Source organism: Pararge aegeria, chromosome 4 (assembly GCF_905163445.1).
Source record: "Pararge aegeria chromosome 4, ilParAegt1.1, whole genome shotgun sequence".
Classification (NCBI taxonomy): Eukaryota; Metazoa; Arthropoda; class Insecta; order Lepidoptera; family Nymphalidae; genus Pararge; species Pararge aegeria.
In genome coordinates this window covers 20,176,129-20,198,197 of record NC_053183.1, presented here as the reverse complement: position 1 = coordinate 20,198,197, position 22,069 = coordinate 20,176,129, and the positions used below count along the sequence as shown (strand labels likewise).

General features: G+C 34.4%; 1 protein-coding gene across 1 annotated transcript in view; it reads right to left on the bottom strand.

Moving 5' to 3' along the window:
* Positions 1–18,195: 18,195 nt before the first annotated feature.
* Positions 18,196–22,069, bottom strand: part of LOC120637824 (neuroligin-4, Y-linked) — a 172,908-nt gene continuing 169,034 nt past the window's right edge. Inside the window, exons 10-12 of the mRNA XM_039909851.1 lie at positions 19,718–19,869; positions 19,253–19,411; positions 18,196–19,184 (exon numbers count right to left, since the gene is read on the bottom strand). Coding sequence (XP_039765785.1) covers positions 18,329–19,184; positions 19,253–19,411; positions 19,718–19,869 — 1,167 coding nt within the window. The 3' untranslated portion in view covers positions 18,196–18,328. The remainder of the gene's footprint in view (positions 19,185–19,252; positions 19,412–19,717; positions 19,870–22,069) is intronic.

Sequence of the window (22,069 nt, the reverse complement as noted above, 5' to 3'; positions counted from 1 at the left end):
CTTCTCCCAATCTTTGTGATTTATATGAAAGTCGGCCATATCTCTCTTGAATTTGCTTTAAAGCAAATTCAAATTCAAATTCTTAAATTTTTTATTCATGTAGACCTTATTACAGGCACTTATGAAGCGTTCATACATTTAAATGTTACACTAATGTTAGTGATGGTGATAACTGCATTCGTTAACTTAAAACTATAGCTAGGAGATATCCAAACACGCCCTGGTCTAAGAAGAGCCCACAACAAACTCACCCAGGGTTTTTTTTTATCACCATCTCACAGTCTAGTTAATGTTGAGCTATGAAGTAAGAGCAATTCATACCCAAGCTTTTTTATCATGCATGTAATCTATAAGCTTACGTTTTATATAAACTTTGAACTTATTGAGAGATGTCTCTCAATAAGTTCAAAGTCAAGTTCAAGGATTTCATCTGGTAATTTGTTAAGCGTATCCGGGGTCTACCCACATTACTCTTTGCGTGTGCTATTGCTCCAAGATAAACCTGCCTCGGTAAACGATATATATTCCAACGTGAAAGAGACGGAGAGAGAGATGATAAAATTTTATACGCATACTCAAAACACACATACTAGGTACACATGTGTGTCAGAATGTTCGAGTATAAACGCCTTTACCATTGAGTTGGTCCTATAAAAACACGCAAACACTAAGGCGTTAAGGCAGCTGAATTTAAAAGCGTTCCCAATCCCTTTAATGGCTAAGCAAATAGAAAACTCGGCTGTTCTTATCCCATTGACTTAATACAGAGGGCTACAGTTTTGCAAAGGATTTACTCTGAAAAGTAAAACATCGCGAGGCGAATGCCAATGTTATTTTATCTATTCAACATCTGTGCCCGATAGTTTCACCCTCGTCTAACTTGAATAAGTTTAAAAACCTACAATAACCTTTTTAAATAAACAACTTTTAGACGGCCAAATGGCGCAGTGGGCAGTGACCCAGCTTTCTGAGTCAGAGGCCGTGGATTCGAATACCGCAACTGAAAAATGTTAGTGTGATGAACTGTATATTTATTTTTTAGTATCAGGGTGTTTATTTGAATAAAGATCAATCCATATCTCGGTTGCTGCGTTATTGATGCACAAACAAACACACTTTCGCATTAATAATATGAGTATGGAAGTATTGATTAAATACATATTTTGAAATCCAAGAATTTATCCAAAAAAATACGAAACACATTTCGGAATGATGTTAGCCTTTCACCAGTCATACTATATATTTGTGGTCAAATAAGCCAAAAGAATATACAAGAAGAGATAAGGAATAAATTTCCTCAACGTAATGGATAAGTGGAGTCTTTGTGCCGGTATAATAGAGAAACGTTTATTTGCCTGTCAAGGTAAAGTGAGACAGAATTATGTACGTTCTGTCGTTATTCTGAAATTAGAATGAAATCTTTTTACATTTTGAAAGGTTTTAAATCACATAATAGAAAAACAGGACTTCTTTTAGGGTACCTGTTTTTGCTTGCACTTGACCGTTGTCTCTTGTTTTATTTTATCTCGAGATAAATACTCCCCGGTGTGCTAGAAAACAAACAGCGCCTGAGCCGGGAGAATAAGTACAATCTAATTGCCTTTATTCTTCTTTATCGCGGGGAAACAAATTGAACATGCAATAATACAACGTGTAACATAATTACGAAATAACACTGAAGGATGCATAAGTATATTTCATAAGAAATCACCATAATGTAAAAATATTAAACCAAAAGAAGCATATTTATTTTTCCATACAAAAGATTCAAAGCATTAGGTGTTTACTTGTAACAACCCTATTGAAGATAAATGACCGACACGCGTAGTACCTACGCTACGCGACGCGTACCTAATAAAGAGACAAGAGTCATGATTTTAAATTGTAATATTACAATAAAACGCAATACTGACCCGCTAACACTAGATGGCGTTAGTTGTAGTTGCGTGAAATGTAAATCGCGCTAAAGAGATTTTTTCCCACTAGTACAAGACGGTGCCACGGCCAACCATTGTGAAACACTCCGCTATTGTCAATCACTAGCGGTACCTGCCTGTAGTGCTTTAGCAAACGCTTTCCACTCGGAGACACTTTCCGGGCGCTGTAGTTTGGAACCTTGCTAGTGGAGCCTACAGGACGTGCTTCCAGCTTTTGCTTCCACTGCGTGGGACTTTAGCCAGCGACACTGTTCTAGACTGTCAAGTAATTCTAAGTGAATTCTAAATACAACTTTGTTCTTCACACGTGTCTCATAATTCCGCCTCGCTCCTTTTGCCCCGTCACGTAGTATTGGTTACAAAATTTAAAATTTGTTAGGGCTGTATATGATTCATTTCTGTATATATGTTGTAAAAACTAAGGCAGTAGTTTACTCAAAAACTATTAGGTTTTCGCTTTTACAGATAAGTCGTAGAGACAACACATAATAAACATCTTAAGACTAAGAAGTATGATTTCGGTTTGGATTTCATACTGGGGCTAGGGCTTTTATTCTTAGTAAGGCATGTATACTGGCATGTGGCACAATGCTGAGCTAGAAACTTCTGCCAGGTCCAGGTACGTACTATTGCCATTTTTATTTCTGCCAAGCGGAATTGCTGTTTTTCTGTCGTTGCACACGGGGTCTATATATCACCTACACCTCAGGTTTTTTTTTTTTTATATTAATAGCGGGCAAACGATCAAGCTGGTCACCTGATGTTAAGTGATCACCGCCGCCCATAAACAGAGGAGCCACCGATGCGTTGCCGGCTTTTAAGGAATTTGTTTATCCGCCCCTTGAATAACCCTAGATTCAAATGACGGACTCAGGGCAGCACGTTGCAGGAAGTGTTGCTCGCATGCCCTGCGAACTTGTGCCTATTTGCAGGCGATGGTTTACCACATTTTATCGGGTGGGCCGTCTTGGCCCGTCAATTAACAGATACTATAACAAAAACACTCATAAAGTTTGTTGCATGTCAGTTCATTCATGAGAAAAAGGCATTTTGCTTTGCAGCCACTTGGGGATGATTGGGGCAAGACGATCTGGCGATTATTCTATGATAATATTATAACCTATTTGTGTGGCTACTAAATAAATAAAGAAATAACAAAGATACATTGTGTTAATCCACAAAATTTTAACAGACGTCTGAGCGGGGCGATTAATCATTCTCATATTATGAATTCCGTGTGTTCATAACTCGGTGTGACGTGAGTGTAGTGTAGGCCTAAGTGTTCCAAGGTAGGCTCCTAATGGAATTTGATAAATTACAAACTTTGTGTTAAGTTATGTTGGATGGATATACGTGAGAAGGTAAAGCTGCCTCTACATAAGCTTTAAGATATGGATGAAGTCTAAAATAAATAATAAATAAATAATAATAAATAAATATACTACGACAATACACACATCACCATCTAGCCCCAAAGTAAGCGTAGCTTGTGTTATGGGTACTAAGATAGCTGTTGAATATTTTTATGAATATAATACATATAAATACTTACAATATACAGATAAATACGCAGACACTGAAAAACAATCATGTTCATCACACAAACATTTTCCAGTTGTGGGTATCGAACCCACGGCCTTGGACTCAGAAAGCAGGGTCGCTGCCCACTGCGCCAATCGGCCGTCATGGTCAAAATGGTGATGATTGACACAAATTTAGCTGCTAACCTTGTAAAGGCTCGTGAGCACGCCAATTACCTTGAGGTTTTGCATCGTACCACTAAACGTAAAAAACGTACTTGAAAATGTTTTGTTTTTTATTTAAAACTAACTCATAATTCTAAAAAACATGTAGAGTTATTTAGGTGCCAATTTCTACATGTCACATATACAACCGCAGACTTGTATCACTTAAAAGTACTTGAAAATGTTTGTTTTTATTTACAAAGTAAGAAATAATTCTGAAAAACATGTCGGGTTATTTTAGAGCCAATTTCGACATGACACATATACAAACGCAGAGCCTCGTAATAAGCACATAAACATTAAGTCTATGGTTGTATCATATTTTGAATTTATTTAAGAACAACATATGTTATTAAAAATATTATATTTTGCAATATTTTAAAATGGTCTGGTAACAATTTATAACGCATACACGCCACAAAGGATGTGTGTTAATTTAATTCTAAATTAAAATGTTTTTGCTCCGGTGTTGTGAGTGCGCTAAAAACGCTAAAAATCTAGGGCGCCCATGCGCCACTACACTTCATTGAAGCCGCGCAATCTGCTAGAAAGGTACGTTCAATATTCACACAATGACGTCACTTTCGAAATTAAATTTTTTGGCCTCGCAAAGACCAGTCATAGACTAAGAGCCGGTACACAGCCTGTACACTTTGTGTGTTAAAAACATCTAAATTCTAAATTTTAACAATGTGTATACGTAAGATAGTTTTAGAGTATTTCCTTGGGAAAACCTAATAAATATATAAATAAGGGTTATTTATTGATTTATTTACAAACCCAGAGGGACATTCAAGTTACTGAATTTTATTGTTTCCAGTCAGTGTTTCCTAAATAAGTTTTATTAGCGGCTGCATGATTGGTATATTTAGTTATATTTTAGTTATTCAATTTAAATATTATAATCCTATAACAAGTAGCAAGATGTTGTGGGTTTTAATAAAATCTTGTTATTATGATGAATCAATAATTTTTTTTTTATTTTTTTTTTTATTTGTGAACATAAAATATCTTAACCACTAATAAATGAAACGATGATCACTGTAAAAGTATAAAACTGCGTAACAGTGATATATCCAGTTATGTTCCAATAATGGTTTGATTCGGAACTCCTACTTTAACAGCTAGAACCACTTAACTAATCATCTGCCAGCTCTTGGCCTGCAAAGCCCAGTCTGTATTAATATCCGGGCGAGAACAATATCGCACCGCTTTTTGAAACAAAACCGGGCTCATGCAAATGTGTATGGTGGGGTGCGCGGGGTTGTAACATTGTGGAGTTACGGTTATATAAGAGCGTTATCACGACGCCAAGCGAGTTCGATGCGAAGCAAAAGCGATAAGAAAGCTATTATAGCGAACGATGAAATTTAGAAAATTACTGACGTGACGAAAGATCAGAATAAAGTGTTTCACCAATATTATCCCAAGGGTGTCGAACAAGGAGATAAGTCCTCTGTACTACGAGTACTACTACTATCTAGTATAGTAGTATCTTAGTCCAGCACGGCTAGCATTGGTAGGAGACAATTATATCCCCGGGGAAACCTTCTCCCACAGTTCTATCAACTCTCAGATAACTGACGCACGAGTTTAAATTAATATACAATTATTTGTGTAATAATAAATGGGGGTAAACTTCTCCTACCCCATAATCCCTTGCAGCACGGCTAGCATGGGCAGACGACAATTATCTTCCCGGGGAAAGGATAAGAAATGATCTTTTCCCACCGCTTTATCAACTCTCAGGGCATTGGCGCACATGTGGAAATAATATCCAAATAATATATGTATAATAAAAACGGGGGTGAACTTCTCCTACTACATATTCCCTTGCTTTAGCAGGTGGACACGTTAATTATATACCTTGTCAGGGGATATAATCGGGGGATAAAGTTTTTGTCCCTTGCCTGTACTAGCCCTGCACCTATGACTTATTGGCTATTGATAATTAGTAATTGTATTCGACCAAAAGGGAGCGACTGTGTACAAATAATATATTGAATATATACGTGACAAATCTCTTCTGATCCTCGATTTTCATATGGAGATCTCGACATTCACTCACTGTTTGATCTTAGAGATCGGGACTATTTTGAATTTTAATTATTAGTGACTCTTCGTTCATGGTGTTGGATTGAATCAATCATTCCAAATCATTTGTAAATGCATCTTCATAATGGCCACATCTGAAGAGTGTCACATTGGTAGATACCTTAACATATTGTGCGACATAATCGGATTGGAATTCAGAACGTTGCAAGCTATAATGCTAAAATTTAAGTTATAATTTTTTCTCCTTATTTGACTAAATAAAATTAAACATAACCTAGTTTGTTTACGTTCAATTTTATTTGGCCAATAATGAATGAATGAATATACTTTTATTGCACACCATAAAAAGTACATAAAAAAAAGAAAAGTATAACAAAACAATGTTTACAATTTGGCAGCCTTTTCGCTTCATAGCAATTTCTTCCAGGCAACCAATGGCGAAAAAAACAAATACAGAAAATAGTTTGTTGGTGCACGTATACATATACCCATAAAATAAATATATCATTACTTAAATAACTATATATAATATATATAAAACAATAAGCAATCAAAAATCCCTAGAAAAAAATTTATATTCTTTGTCTTATTCCAACATTTTTAAGAACAGCTAAGAAAACCTTACAGCTATTCGACGTTAGAAGTAACTTTTAAAATATTTTCGTTTGAGAAAAAATTCTTAATCTTTTATGTCACACTAGTCAGAAATATAGTCAAAAATAATATTTTTTTTTTGAGACGAATTTAATCGATTTTGGAATACACGTTATCTTGATGCCACTGACGTGGAGCAGGATTCAGTGCTGCGGTTTCGCCTTGCTTTTAACTCGCTTGCAAATTGCCAATGTATGATGATGCCCTAAGGGTTATTTTTAGAATGTCGGTCCTGTTGTATGCGAGTATAAATTTCTCTACGACTCTGCGTACATTATAATTAGTCGAAATGTTGTAGTATTCATTTTCATCCATCTTCTTCTTCGCACAGAATCCCTTGCTTTCGCGGAATGGAAGGATCCCACCTTCACCTTTTTATCACAATAGATACGATTCTCTCTTAGACGATCTCTCTTTGACAGCCTGGTGCAGTAGGCAGCGACCCTGCTTTCTGAGTCCATGGCCGTGGGTTTGATTCCCGCAACTGGAACATGTTTGTGAGATGAACATGGATGTTTTTCAGTGTCTGGGTGTTTATCTGTATATAATAAGTATTTACGTATTTTATTCATAAAAATATTCATCAGTCATCTTAGTACCCATAACACAAGCTACACTTACTTTGGGGCTAGATGGCGATGTGTGTATTGTCGTAGTATATTTATTTATTTATCTCTATTATACAACGTGACACTACAACTATTGATAAGTTTTTGCCCTCGACTTCGGTCGCGTGTACATTGTGTGTGCCACTACTATGCAAAAAAAGGTTCGCATTGCTTGCTCTGTGAAGAACAGAACTAAACACATCCCACGAGAACCGTACATATTTTCAGGTTAAAAAGTATTCTATTGACGGCCGACTGGCGCAGTGGGCAGCGAACCTGCTTTCTGAGTCGTGGCCGTGGGTTCGATTCCCACAACTGGAAAATGTTTGTGTGATGAACATGAATGTTTTCTGGGTGTTTATCTGTTTATTATAAGTAATTCTGTGTATTATGTTCATAGAAATATTCATCAGCTATCTTAGTACCCATAACAGAAGCTACGCTTACTTTGGGGCTAGGTGGCGATGTGTGTAATGTCGTAGTATATTTATTAATTTATTATTAAGTATTTATTATTTATATTTAAATTGAATCAAGATCCGTTCAGCCGTTCTTACATTGAACTGTTGAGTAACAAATATCCAATAATCCAAACTTTCTCGTTTATAATATTAGTACAGAAGTATGGATGATTAAATTTCATTATTGTTTTAAAAATGTTAATAGCGCCATAATTCGTCATTAAATAACAATTATTGCTATTAATTATTTTTTATGAAGATCGTTTGCACCCAACTTACTTTTCAATAACTTTAGTGATATAATAGCAATCCGCTGCTGTTTCCCACTGGTGCAATGTATATACTAATGCGTACTTTGGTGTGATTAGTAATACAATTCCATAGAATTATTTTAATGAAGATTAATTTAATCCATCCCGTATATCAGTGGCATATTTTTGTGCACTTATATTGCAAATGCTGGCCAAGGCTTTTCTCTTCGATAATATTCATGTTTGTGATGAGTGATGTCGCAGTCTATGATAGAAGGGGCTAACCTGTTAGGGAGTATGGTACTCATACCCCTAATAGGTTTATACGTGACATCGCACCGGAACATCGCTTAGCGGTACATCTTTGTCGGTAGGGTGGTAACTAGCCACGGCCAAAGCCTCCCACACAGCCAAGATCTATTGATCTGTTGCTTAAAACTAAATTAGATTCCGTTGTAAAAGATCTAAGCGTACAAACAGCGGTAGAAATCTACGTTTTATACTCTGTTAAAATATCTTAAAAGTTAAAACTTCTTACTTGGCAGCCTTTGGAAACTATACTTGGTCGTAAATAAAAAAAATGGCTTCCTTTGCTATCCTTTGTTACACCGAGGCTTATTTGTCATACTCGTATGTTGTATATTTACATCGTTCTGGAACAACATTATGCCCTAATAAAGGTACATATCTAGTGTTGTTTCACCCTGGAGCGATCACTTATTTATTTTGATTTGATAAAGAACCGAAGGGCGTTTGGCGTTGTTAAGGCTCTGTCCCATTACTGCGCACGCTAGGACACGCTAAGTGCGGGTACTTGGTTTATGCTTTTGTTAATCGTTACCCAACGACTGTTTGGCTGTGATCTTAAATTCGTTTTATATCCCTGTTGTATATTTTTCTTGGTGTGCAATAAAGTATACTTTCTTTCAATTCAAAATGGAATAACTTGGAATTCTAATTCAGTTTCTATACGGCATTGTTCCAAAACGTTAAATTGCTTAGCGGTAAGCCTTTGTGAGAGTTTAGTAACCAGCCTACTCCGAAGCCTCACACGGGAATAGGTCTAAGCTTATTTAGATATAAATCCCTTAAGAGCAATTTGCTATAATCCTTTTTTGGTTTTAAGCACTCAATGTTGGTCTTCCCTATTTATAAAACTTGTGATTGGCTATACTCTATACTTATTTATATATTATATATATATAATTATCAAGCAATACTTAAATTCTTCTATTTTAGCTATGAATTTTTCGAAGGAATAAAATAAAATAAATAAATTCCAAAATCAAACTGCGTCGGGAATCCTGAATTAACTCCTTGAAGTATAAGAGGCAAACTATTCTATAGAAATATAGGTATTGAATATGTCGCTGATGAGGTAACTTAGACATGCGTGGCTTCCTATATATCATTTACATAGCTTTAAGCAGCTAAGCTATTCAATCACCACTATAAGGCCCAACGTAGTAGTAATATATAATTAACATTCAAAAACACACAAAAAAGGCGTAGAACTTTTAATATTCGTGGCACCAAACTCGTGATACAACGGACTAGTGGAACAGAGCCTTTATATTTGTGTTGGCGTTTGTATACCATGTTTATTTTGTTTATTTTTGTTTATTGTTTGGCTTAGCTTTTTATTAAAATAATAATAAAATAATAACGATAAGTTTACTCTACCCCACACCGACTTTGGTAACTGACAAAGGAGTTGTATTTTTGAAGCCATTTCTACTAAGAAGTATGTTTAAATAACGACGTCTAAATAACATTTTTAATGTGTAATGTTATCTATTGATGACACGTTAGGTTATGCGATTGGTGGACTACACACGTTTTTAAGAACATTATGGAGAACTCTCAGGCAAGCAGGATTGCTCACGATGATTGTCTTCACCGTTAAAGCAAGGGATATTTTAATTACTTACTTTGAATGTAATTAACTTTTTATAATTATAACAGGGATAGCCCAGTAAAGCAGTGATAGCCCAGTGGGTAGGACTTCGACTTCACTTTCGGGGGGACAAGTCCGAATCCCAAAACGCACCTCTACCTTTTCTAAGTTATGTGCGTTTTTTAAGCAATTAAAATATCCCTTGCTTTAACGGTGATGGAAACTATCGTGAGGAAACCTGCATACCTGAGAGTTCTATATAATGTTCTCAAAGATGTGTCGCGTCCACCAATCTTCACTGGGCCAGCGTGGTGGACTACGCCCTTAGCCCCCTCATTGTGGGAGGAGACCCGTGCCCTGTATTCGGGCAGTCAAGAGTTGATATAATGTTTATGATGAATTATAACAACACAGTGAATTAACTTTTTATTTTTAAAAAGTATTTTTTACTTGTAAAAGTGGAAAAATAATCTGAGCTATCATTATTATCGTTTATCCGAGCCGTTTTTGTTTACAATCCAATACGCGCTCACTGGCAAAGGAAAACATGGGGAGATAATTGAATTACTTTCCACAGAAAAACTTAACGCGCGGATTGGAATCAATTGATTTGAAGGTTCAAGTTCAAAGAGCCGTGAACGCCTTTTAATATAATCATTTAGGTGTAATTGAAAAATGTAGGACACAGATTTATTCTTTACTAGCTGTTGCCCGCGACTTCGTCTGCGTTTGATTTTGTTTTTTGATGCGGCATTAAATTTAATTGTAGTTCTAAAAAAGTTTAAAGTATTCAGTATCGCTAAGCTTTAAATGAGGGGTTTGCTGCTGTCCGCTGAGGAGTTCTGTCCTCTATCTCCAACCATAGTTTGAGCAAAATTAAACACATATTATACAGTACAGAAATAATTATTGAAATCGGTTATAATTTGTCGGAGTTATGGTGTAAAATAGTCAAAGACTTTCATCCCCTCTCCAAAAGAAACCGAGCTTAATGGCGGAATAAAAAGTATCCTATATTACTTCTTACACTTTGAGGAATATGTGTACAAAGTTTCACGAGGATCGGTTAAGCAGTAAAAACTGCTGTAAAAGCGTAACAAACAAACTTACATTGACCTTTATAATATTAGTAGGGAGGGGGATAGGGATATACCTACAAATGTTATAAAAGCAAATTATGTTTGATTGCTTCTAATTTGTGTCTGTCCTAACCGCTGCATCGATCTTGGTGCATTCTTATAAATAAATAACAGCTAAAGGAAACTAAAGCATTCTGGAGATGCTTACAGCGAAGTTACAATGACAAAGTTACTTGGAAGCATCCGCCTCCGGTTTCATCACAAGATAATAAAAAGTAAATTTTTGATGTTGGAAAAAACCAACTGCTGAGTTTCTTGCGGGCTTCTTTTCGATAGAATTTGGCTTTCACACTGGTGGTAGAGTCACTACAAACAGACAGATTGGACGTTTCAAAAGTACTTTTATAGTAAGTAGTCTACTTGAAATAAATCACTGATGACTTTTATGGACATAGTCTTATTTTTATACTGGAAATGCACCTTGGTTACGTTCCCACAGGATTTGTAAAATAACCTTTGCCGAACCGATCTTGCCGAAAGGCATAAGTATATCTTGCATCCTAGAGACGAATATTGAACACCAAAGTAAGCATACGGTTACAGAAACTGCTTCATTAAAAATATGCATTCTCGTATAGGTTTGCACAGTCGCAATCGAGAAGTCAAATTATTTTGAGTCTTGAAACATTGTAGCGTTATTTACAAACGGAATTGTCCTTTACGTTCCTAAAAATTGCATGGATCAGATTGTTGGGCGGTAAAAGGGACGGGTAAAAGAAGGATACACGCGTCTGAAAAGCGAATGTTGAGATATATGTGTGGTGTGACCAGAATACACAAGATGGGGAATGAATATATAAGTTGAAGTTTAAAAGTAATGCTAATGGTAGTCATTTATAGGCGGGCATGGTATGTTCGTGAAACAGGATTTGAAATAAGCCATGTAACAATTATTGTTAAGTATGTATTGGACACAAAGAAGAAGCTTAAGGACAAAGAAGAGATCGATAGATGGTTCCAGAAGTAAAGGAAGTGGATATTGAGTTGATGATGAGAGAAGAATCAATAATTTGACGAGCCTATAATGTGTGGGATTGGGCGGGAGCTCAACTTCCATTTCGGGGGGCCGAGTTCGAATCCCAAAACGCACCTCTAACTTTTCTATGTTATGTGCGTTTTTTAAGCAATTAAAATATCCCTTGCTTCAACGGTGATGGAAAACATTGACTGAGAGTTCTATATAATGTTCTCAAAGGTGTGTCGCGTCCACCAATCCGCACTAGGCCAGCGTGGTGGATTAGGGCATTAACTCCTTCTCATTTTAGGAGGAGACCCGAGAATGGATTCCTATAAGAAAATCGGCGAATTGGTAGCCATTTCTTAGTTCAGAGCTTTAGCGCCTTAGCTTAATAATAAACTGCATGATAATTTTAAAAATATCTGTTAAGCTTATTTTGAAAAAAGAAGGTCTCCAATAAAGAGGATGTAAACACAACGTTTGTGTGAATAAATTAGACAGCGCTTACTCCACCGTGACCTGTTAGAATATTTCGTGCAATCACTCCCGTCCATAAATAAGAAGCCGTCTGTCATACTCGGCAACTATCTGCAGTTATTATCTAAATTGATGAGAGTTTACGAGTTTCGCGCGCTGTAAACAAATGTTAAGCCATTAGCTGTAACGATGTAATTTTCTGTTAGCGATCCGCTTTGTTGTGTAGTCTAAGTTACGGGAATATAGTTACGCTATACCTACAAACAAAATATTTATATTATATAATATATTTATTAATTTTATTTATATTATATTTATACTATAAGATATGTCAAACGACATATTTAAAGACTGCCCAATTTCAAAAATAAGTTAGTCAGAATACTTGGCTAGTCTGATTTTGCTTGTTTAGAGTAGTTATGAATTAGTTTTTTTTTTTTTATTATTATTTTGTATAATTTCGTAAATTTAGTTTCGTGTTTTTAAATACTTATTTATAATACTATCTCCGGGATATTAAAGTTGGAAATGCATACTTTAAACAAATCATCACTGAATGTGACGATTTCATTGACCTACGCAAGTAAAACTTTCAGGGTGTAATCCCAGCCTGATAGCAATTAAAAACCCAAAATATTTCTTACAATTAATGATTGCAATTTTTAACGACAAAACTTTCGTTTAATTTTCTTCTGTTCAAGGTTCGGAAAGGTAAAAATCTATGACCTAAAGGGACACCTACCCTTTCAGAAGTAATGTATCAGAGGTTACTTTGTTTATATATTCTTACCTAAATATATCTTATGTAATGTTTCGTATGGCTTTGTATTTCTTTCGCATGAACAGAGAGGGACGAGGAGATGAATCAGAGAGGATGCAGGAAAGCATCGTCTATAAACAGAACAACACTTCGAAGGCATGTAAGTAAAACGACCTGCGAAGTGACGCCCTGTGTCCATCAATTTGAGGCGTAGATGTCAAGCCTGCCTGTAATTACATCGGCAACCACGCCTTTCAGATCGGAAAACAGCATTGCAACATGCAAATATAAATGTACACACAACCTTTTTTTTCGCTAAAGGACTCTTAATCTATATATATAAATGGTAATAATTGAGAGATACAGCATATGGGCCCACCTAACGGTAAGCGGAAAACCATCTATATATATAAAAGAGAAAGTGTTTGGGTATGTTCCGTATAGGCTACGAAACGGCTGGACCAATTTCAATCAAACTTTCAGGGAATCTCCGGATTGACCTGGCGAGTAATCCTGTAAAGTTTGGTGACTCACTACAACAATATCAGTCTTACCTGTTAACAAAATAACAGGTAACCTATCGATACCTTTATATACGGTTAAAATAAAATAAATATACTACGACAATACACACATCGCCATCTAGCCCCAAAGTAAGCGTAGCTTGTGTTATGGGTACTAAGATGACTGATGAATATCTTTATGAATTCATATACACTTGTTTCCTAAACATCAACATTTTATCAATGTGTATAAACCTGTGCCTGAGACAGGTTTCCTAACTCATAGCCTAGAGGATTGGAAGGAGATTTTTTATGTCTAGGAATTCAAGAGGATTTTTTTACTCACTTAAACAAAAAAGATCGCTTCCGCTTAGTTATTGGGCCACCCAATGAAAAGGAATACGAAGACCATTTGGATGAGTGCGGATATTGTTAACCTTAAAGTATTAAAATTTGTTCTGTAATGAATGCGACAAGAAAAAGAAATCGTAGGCCTTTTTGTTATTTAAATTTGCAGCTTAGATTCGGTAACATTTTGGTCGGTGAAAAATACTAAAATCAGAATTACAACAGCTTTTGAAATGACGACTTTTTGTACCTTGTTTATTTTTATTTTCAATGTATATGCTCTTAAGTATTTATGTATTTATGTATGCTCTTAAGTATGTATGATTGAGTATATATTAGTTTTTTATTTTATATTTATTTATTTTATTCTAAATCTTATTTGTGCAATTTTGTTTATGTTTTTGTATTTAGCTATTTGAATGTAGGTTTATAATATTTTAGTTACTTTCACAGCGTTATGTCATATGGAATTTTACTTTGGGGTAATACTGCTGATATTAGCACTATTTTCGTGCTGCAGAAGAGGGCGATTTGTTCAATCTACAAAATGGGTCCAAGAGAGAGATAAATTTAAAGATTTTAAAATAATGACAAATATATTACATTTTTAAATATGCACTGAACATATTTGAAAATATAATGTATGTTACTAGGTTACATAAAATTCATGACAATGTGAGATGGTGATAACAAAAAAAACACCCGGCTAAGTTTGTTGTGGGCTTGTTCTTAGACTAGGACGCGTTTGGAACCCTCGGAGCGTTTGGAGCTTTAGTTTTAGGTTTACGAATATGGTTATCGCCATCATCTCACTACCGTGTAATTCTCAACTCTCAACTCAACTATACTTGAATAAAGATATTTTTGACTTTGACTTTGACTTTAATAATTTTTCACCACCGGTCCGTTCTCGCTCATAGTGTTCTAATCTTGAGGTTGCCTGGCAGAAATCGCTACTAATCGATAAGGCCGCCTTTTGTATTGTACTTCCGTGTTTGTATTTCTATTATTCTTTTATTTCCCTAAATTAATGGTGGTGTGCAAATAAAGAGTTAAATAATAATAATAATAAAATTAAAGATAGGCCTCATCTCATTGCACTGATATACATAGAACTAAGACCCACCACACTATTACGGCATGTACTGTTAATGAATGATTGTTATCAATTGGATGATTGAATGATTGAATGATTTATCTTATTTTCCATCATTTCAGTGTAGTGGTTGCCCCCTTTTTTTAAATGTAAAAACTTTTGAAGTTTTTGTTCACTTTATATTACTATATTAGCCTAAACTATAATTTGACTACACAGTTTGTAGTTGTTGTCAGTACTTTTCATCATACCTCAGAAACCGTTATTTTTCTTACATTGTTATAGTACGTATTTATTTTAAATACCTAAGTTCAGTTATTTTGTCTTTAAGTAATAAAAAGGTTTAGTTACGGGTAATGAAACTTACAAATATACTTTTTAATTATTTTATTAAAGTTTTTAGTCTGCATTAACTTATTTATCTTTCAAGTCACTGTACAGACTGTTGAATTTCTCAATGGTACTGAAATGTCTATGAACCAATCAACACTTGCTAATACAAAATAAAAATAAAACTTCCATACTAATATTATATGATCCTGTTACAAGACGTGAAGATCATAATCTGATAGTTTAGAAAAACCCAAAAATGTAATTACTCTCTTAATTTACTTTCTAAATTTGCAATTATCCTCTGGAATCGTCACAATTTTTTCTATTAATAATTGGATATTTCTAAATTATTAGACTTTATCTTAAGGTCAAGGTAAGGTCTTAATAAGAGTTACAAATTCATTTAAATGTTGTTTTAGTCCATTCATCTCACGAATACTATTTAGGGTTAACTTTAGAAGCGCAGTGTGTGAAAATATAAAATTCATCTATCGTGAAAACTTTATACAGTGATTTTTTATTCGTCAAACATTCCTTTAATTTAATCTACTTTTACTTTATCAAAATTGATTAAAGTTTACTACACCAGTATTAAAAAATGACACATTCAGTAATTGGGAAGCAACTCATATCAAATTAAGTACAAATTCGAATTTTAATCGAAACAACCGCAATTTATTGAATAAATACTGTCGCCACACCATGCCGCTGCCACTCAGCGTAAGTTGGTTCTTATACACCTAACTTTTAAAATTTCTTTAATTCTAATATACTTTCTTTTGTTTTTTATTTTTTATTAATAAATATTAGATATTGGACAGTTTAACTGGGTCCTTCTTGTTTGACAAATAAAAGTCACAATGTAAATCGCGAACACACGCACACTAAAGAGACATTCTGATACACAAGGATAACCTTAGCTAAACAGTCTTTGTGAGATAGATCTACGTAAATACTAATAAGTTCGCTAAGTAATACACAGAATGAATATAATATGTGATACGAAGTTAAGAATAATAATGTTTCACCCTCGGAGTTCGTCAATCCAATTAAGTCCAAAGAAAGAAAAATACAAGAGATTTCAGATGAAAATTATATTTGTCTTATAACCAAAGAGAATAAAAAAAATGTAAATGGAAAGCAAATATCCCTGCTAACTATGAAATAAAAATATTTTGAATAAAATAATCTTCATAATAATATAATTATAATTGAGAAAGAAAAATATATTTTATAGAAATATCTTAAAATCCAAGACGAGCCAATAAATTAAGGTAGATTATTGGTGAAATCATTATGACTTTTTCACACTGCTCCAGGATCATTTCAGTCTAGCAATTTTTATAAGTGATCAAGCAACGGAGCTGATATAATTGTTTGAAATCTCACAATCTTATCTTATGTTTCGTAGATCTTGAACGTAATCTATCGAAATTCATTTTACAGACCTGTCTTGAGCAGGGAACTCCTATCAGTTGGATTGATGAATCAAATGCACAAACTAATCCGATGCTGCATTTAATTAGAAATTGAAAATCATTTAGATTTAAGACCTGCAAATTATACTATCCAGTTGTTGCACTGGCAGTCTACATTTCAATTAAATATACTAAATCTTGTGTCATAGAAATAAACAACGTATGAGATTATTTATAAATATAAATGACTCTATGCATTTAGCTAAGCTACTGAAACAATGTGAACTAGCCATTTCTTAACTGAGCGTTTATAAAATCAAATTTACCAATAACTAAATTAGACATACCAATTATGTTATTGCAAAAATTCTAATTATTAACTAAAATGAAATAGAATTTAAAAACGGTACTTATTTAGGTGCACACAAATATCTTAACAATTTCATGGCACTAAAAGTAGAGCTATTATTTTCATAACATCACTTTTGTAAAAGTAGTTAAAAGTAACATTAGTGTAAAATGTATGAATGCTTCATAAGTGCCTGTAATAAGGTCTACATGAATAAAACATTTTTGAAATTGAATTTGAATTTGCAAAGAAAATTACTTTTTTTAGACTAGGGCCTTTCCTATGATTTTAAAATATTGACAGTCTCAAATCAGGACCCTGTTAAATTAGTTCAGTTAAGATATTTGTGTACAAGAAGATTCCTACCAGTATTCCAATTACACTTGAAGAGTTAATGACGATAATTCATTGCAAGTTGACAAGGATTAATGTATCATTACAACCTGTTATACCGTTAGCTAAAATTATTTACATATTTACAAAACTATTGGTCCATCTATGTTAAGAACTAAATTAAATAAAACAATTTACACTCATTTTTAATGGAAACGTAATAATAAATGTTCAATTTAACAATCAATTAGATGCTTTCTAAAAATTTAATTACACCTAAAATGATTTTAAAAAGAAATATTGTAGATAATTGCTCATTCTTCTTTTAAGTTTAATTTTAAGGAAAGCAACAAATCTTATTTACGATTTGGTGTAATTTGGTGTCTAATACTGGGAATTCGAATAATCTTAAAATAATTTTTTGTTCATTTCATTCTCAGTTTAATAAAGTTGAAGTCCAGTAAGGACTTTTCAAAATTGGTTTTTTAGGAATTTATCAGACTGGATTGTTCATAAACCAACTTTTTAAACTGTGTAGGTTGATCTTACCGATATAGCTATCACATAATTTTAATCACGTGATAATCTTTAATAACATATTCATAATTATTAGGATGGATATGCGGCTCCGCCTCATACATTATCGTATAGTATGTACATAAATTTATTTAATTATTTCCTAATTAATACTTATATACAAAGATTTACATCGAATATATTAATAACGTCCCATACATCGTTACACACTCCAACTTATTTAAAACCCAATTTCTTCAAGTTTTTTACGGATATGGTATTAATATTATTTGAAAACAATTATTTTTATCAACACATTCACTAATTTATTCATTGTGTATTTTTCACTATTAACGCCTTCTTATTAGCGCGTTGAAAGTCAAATATAATCTGTAACGCACTTGAGAAGGTCCGGCGGGAGTCACACGATCTCGTCGTGGTGTACCACGTCACTGCAACTGCCGGCTCGCTGCAGTCAGGCACGCTGGCGTCACACTCTCAGTTCCTCCATAGTCACATTCGACTTTGCGTTTAACTGCGTGTTCTTCTTTGTCAGCGTACTTGTATTTATCATTTGCATTTGATGTGCAGACAACAATGGCTGATTTTCTTGTAACTGGCCGCTAGCCAGCGTATTTATATTACTTTTCCCTATTTTAGGAGGTGGCGGTGCTCTTGGCAAAGTGGCTATCCCTGCTACATTATTACTAGGTAAGTCAGCAAACTCTGGAGGAGGTAGTTGATGGTGTGAGTGTGTATGGTGATGGCTCAAAATGGTGGCTGGATCACTTTTGAGGCTAGTTTGAAAAGATAAAGCTCCTTCTAAATCACCACAGATATTATTAGGCATCTGGCCGTTTTCTACTCTTTTCTTTAGATGAGATCCATTCGAATGCCCATCTTGGCCATTCATTCTAGTCTTATCTCTCTGGTAATAAACACCAGCGAATATTAATACGTTTAGTATGAGCAAAGAGCAACCTATGGCTATTGTTACACTAAGTGCAGTCGAGTACGCTGCGAATCCGTCTTCTGGAGGAGCAGCAGTAGAACCTTCAGATTTATGGACTTCTGACGCCCCTACGGTACTTGGAGTCATAGAATTAAGTCCCACTATATTGAAATTCAAAGGTGATGTAACATTTAGAACAGTTAACAAAGGAACTTTGGTGGCTATACCAGTGTCCGTTAGCACCATTTCTGTAGTCTTTTTGAAAGGTGGTGTAAAACTTTTTATTGTTGGTTGCAGTGAAGTATCCTCATTTTCAAGCTGATGGTGAGACTGAGGAACATCTTCTCCACCTGGTCGGTGAAGATCTGGTACTAAATTTAACCAAAATGACAGTCTGTGAACAAGGAAATAAATCAGTTTCTAGTAAAATATCTTACTAATTTCGGTTTTAGTCTTACTAACCTATGAGCTCGATAATGATTCTTCAATTTTGACTTTATATCGATATTGAGATACTTTTTGTGTACAGCTTCATATGCAGTCCATTCGATATTCTTCATTCTTACCCTTTCTTGTCTTCCTGCTCTAATTGGATCACTTTCCTGAGCTTCGTTCGGGTTCCTATTACAGAATAAAAATACACTTTTAAATAGTTTTTTATTGAATGAAATATGAAACTGATGAAAAGCACGAACATAAAAAATATTTCAAACCCATTCTTAGAAAATATTAGAGCATATTGTTGCATCTGCTATGTTGCCAACAATTAGTATAAAATGACGTCGTAATATCTGTAATGGCACAACATAATATACAACATTACCGTAGCTGTGAAATAAAAATATTAGGAAATATAGATTTGCATTTTGCCCAGAAAAATACTTTTGATATTGTAACAGCGGGTATTTTTTTGTAAAAATCGCTTACCCTGTCTTGGCAAAGTTCCCCCAATACAGCATAACTGATTCCGACAGCGCTACTTCGGATTTTGTGTAGTTACGCGGGAAGTGTGCCAAGCCGCCGACGAGGGGTGCTCCGAAAATGTACGGCAGCTCCTCGCCATGGATGCAACCCTGTCTCTGTTTCGGGTAAAACAAAAAAATATTACATTATTTTTTTTATACCTACGTAACGTTGATAGTCACGGCACAAAGTGCGTTCCAACTAGCACTAATATTCAAGTATGTTTCAAATTTTTTGCAAATGGTTGAAATTTCATGTGATAGTGATCATCATAACAATTACACGATGTCTTTGAATAATGAGGTTAACTTCTCAGGTAATATTATTGTTAAGTGTGTCACTGGCCTTCTCTTTAATCTGTTGATTATGATATAGATATAGAGAGATTTATATTAAAGCCATAACCAATTGGCGGAATTTAATAAATATTATAGAATTTCCGTAGTATTCTATAATATTATTTTTCCATTATAGTAGAAGCAGCTAACTTTTAAACCAACAAGGCAGTAAAATTTGTATATATATGGGTATTTTTAACTATTGCACTGATCGCCAGTGATTTATTGCACGTTTTATCTTCCATTTCCGAATGTTTCAACATATATTTGCCAAATTTCAATGAAATTTAAAAAATAATATCGCAATCACTACTCACTAATAATGTAAGAAATTAACAATATAAATTGAATTTTTATAGAGCCAGCTCTATGGAGTGGATTTTTGGTGGCTAGTGTCTGAAATGTTTATATTTTCGTCAATCATGTTACTCCACTTGCACTGCACTGCTATACTAAAGGAAGCGTTTGTCCATAACCACCTCGCGAGGCAGACGAGTTGGTAGGAGTAGTAGTACAAAGTATGCTGCAACCTGTTCTCCATTATATTGGCAATTGGAGATGGGACGGGCCTGGGTGGGAAACTCAAAATTACTATTTTGAGCTTTCTCACCAGACCCTTAGTCACCAAATATGTTTTAGAGCCGTAAATACTACTGCCATTTTGCATAAGCATCTTTATGTTGAAGTCGTTTAGTAACAAAGGTTGTGATGATTATGGGACATCAATAGAAAGTTTTGGGTAACACGGTACCTATTATTTTGAAAGGCAACATTAAATTTCGAAATATCTATTCAATTCACAATGTTCAATACACAAGTCCGACTTCATTGGCTTCAGAAATGATTTCTTTTTAAACTTTGAACATTTCCCGATCACAAATGTTGCTTCCATATCTTTTGAAATACACTGTTACATTGAAAGTTACGTCAACTTTGAAGGTTATATTGAGCATTCAAGATTTATGTTTTGTACGCCATTCGACATTAATAATGCTTAGAATAAAGTTTTAATGTTTCACTATTACAATCTTACCTATTCCGTTGATTTGAAGCTAGTTTAGTTGGTGCTCAAGTCTTCACCCCACATCGTCAAACAAAGACATGCCGCCTAGTGATTTGGCGTTTCAGTACGATACTGTCTGGTTGTCACATAACTGAAATACCCCGAACAGGTAAGCCAGGCACCACCTTAGACTGCATCACGAGATCATAATTGATAATAACTAACTAAGTCTAAACCAAATTGGATCTTCGTGGAGAGTCGTATCTCTAAATATCCCCCTAAGCTCTAGAGAGGTATGAGTATGTGCCCTGTGTATATGAGCGTGGTGATGGTTGCTGCAACTTAACACGATAAAGGTAATACCACTATTTTCCACAATGTTCCAGAAAAGAACATTTTAATAATAATTTATGTCTAACACGAGACTCAAAAACACAATTATGTTTTATATTAAAACTTCAATGTTGATATTCAAATATAAATAAACATTCATAAAAAGTGTGTTCAAAATATCACATCATGAAAGTCTCTAAAATTACGAGTGAATGATAAATATAAAACGAGGTTGAATTCTTCGAGGGCTCAATATTGAACTTTTGGGAAAACGCTCCGATTTTCAAAGGCGGTATTAAAATGTCAGGTAACATTTTCATTTCATACACTATTCAAATAAAAGGCAGAACGATTTCGCAGAAATAATATCTTTTGAACATTTTGGATTTTCGATATGACGTTGTTTTTGATCCTTTCAATTTAGCTAGATTATTAATTTTGATGGTAATAGATTGACATCTCTTTAATATCTATACAAATTATTTAAATTTAGAGGATTGTCTGCAGTATTTAAAATAACAGAATTCCAGTAAACGCGTATTAATGTATATATACGTGTTTACTGGAAATATTGGCGGTCGGTTGGTTTGAGTTCTATTCCCACAGCTTGAAAATGTTTGTGTGATGAACACGAATATTTTT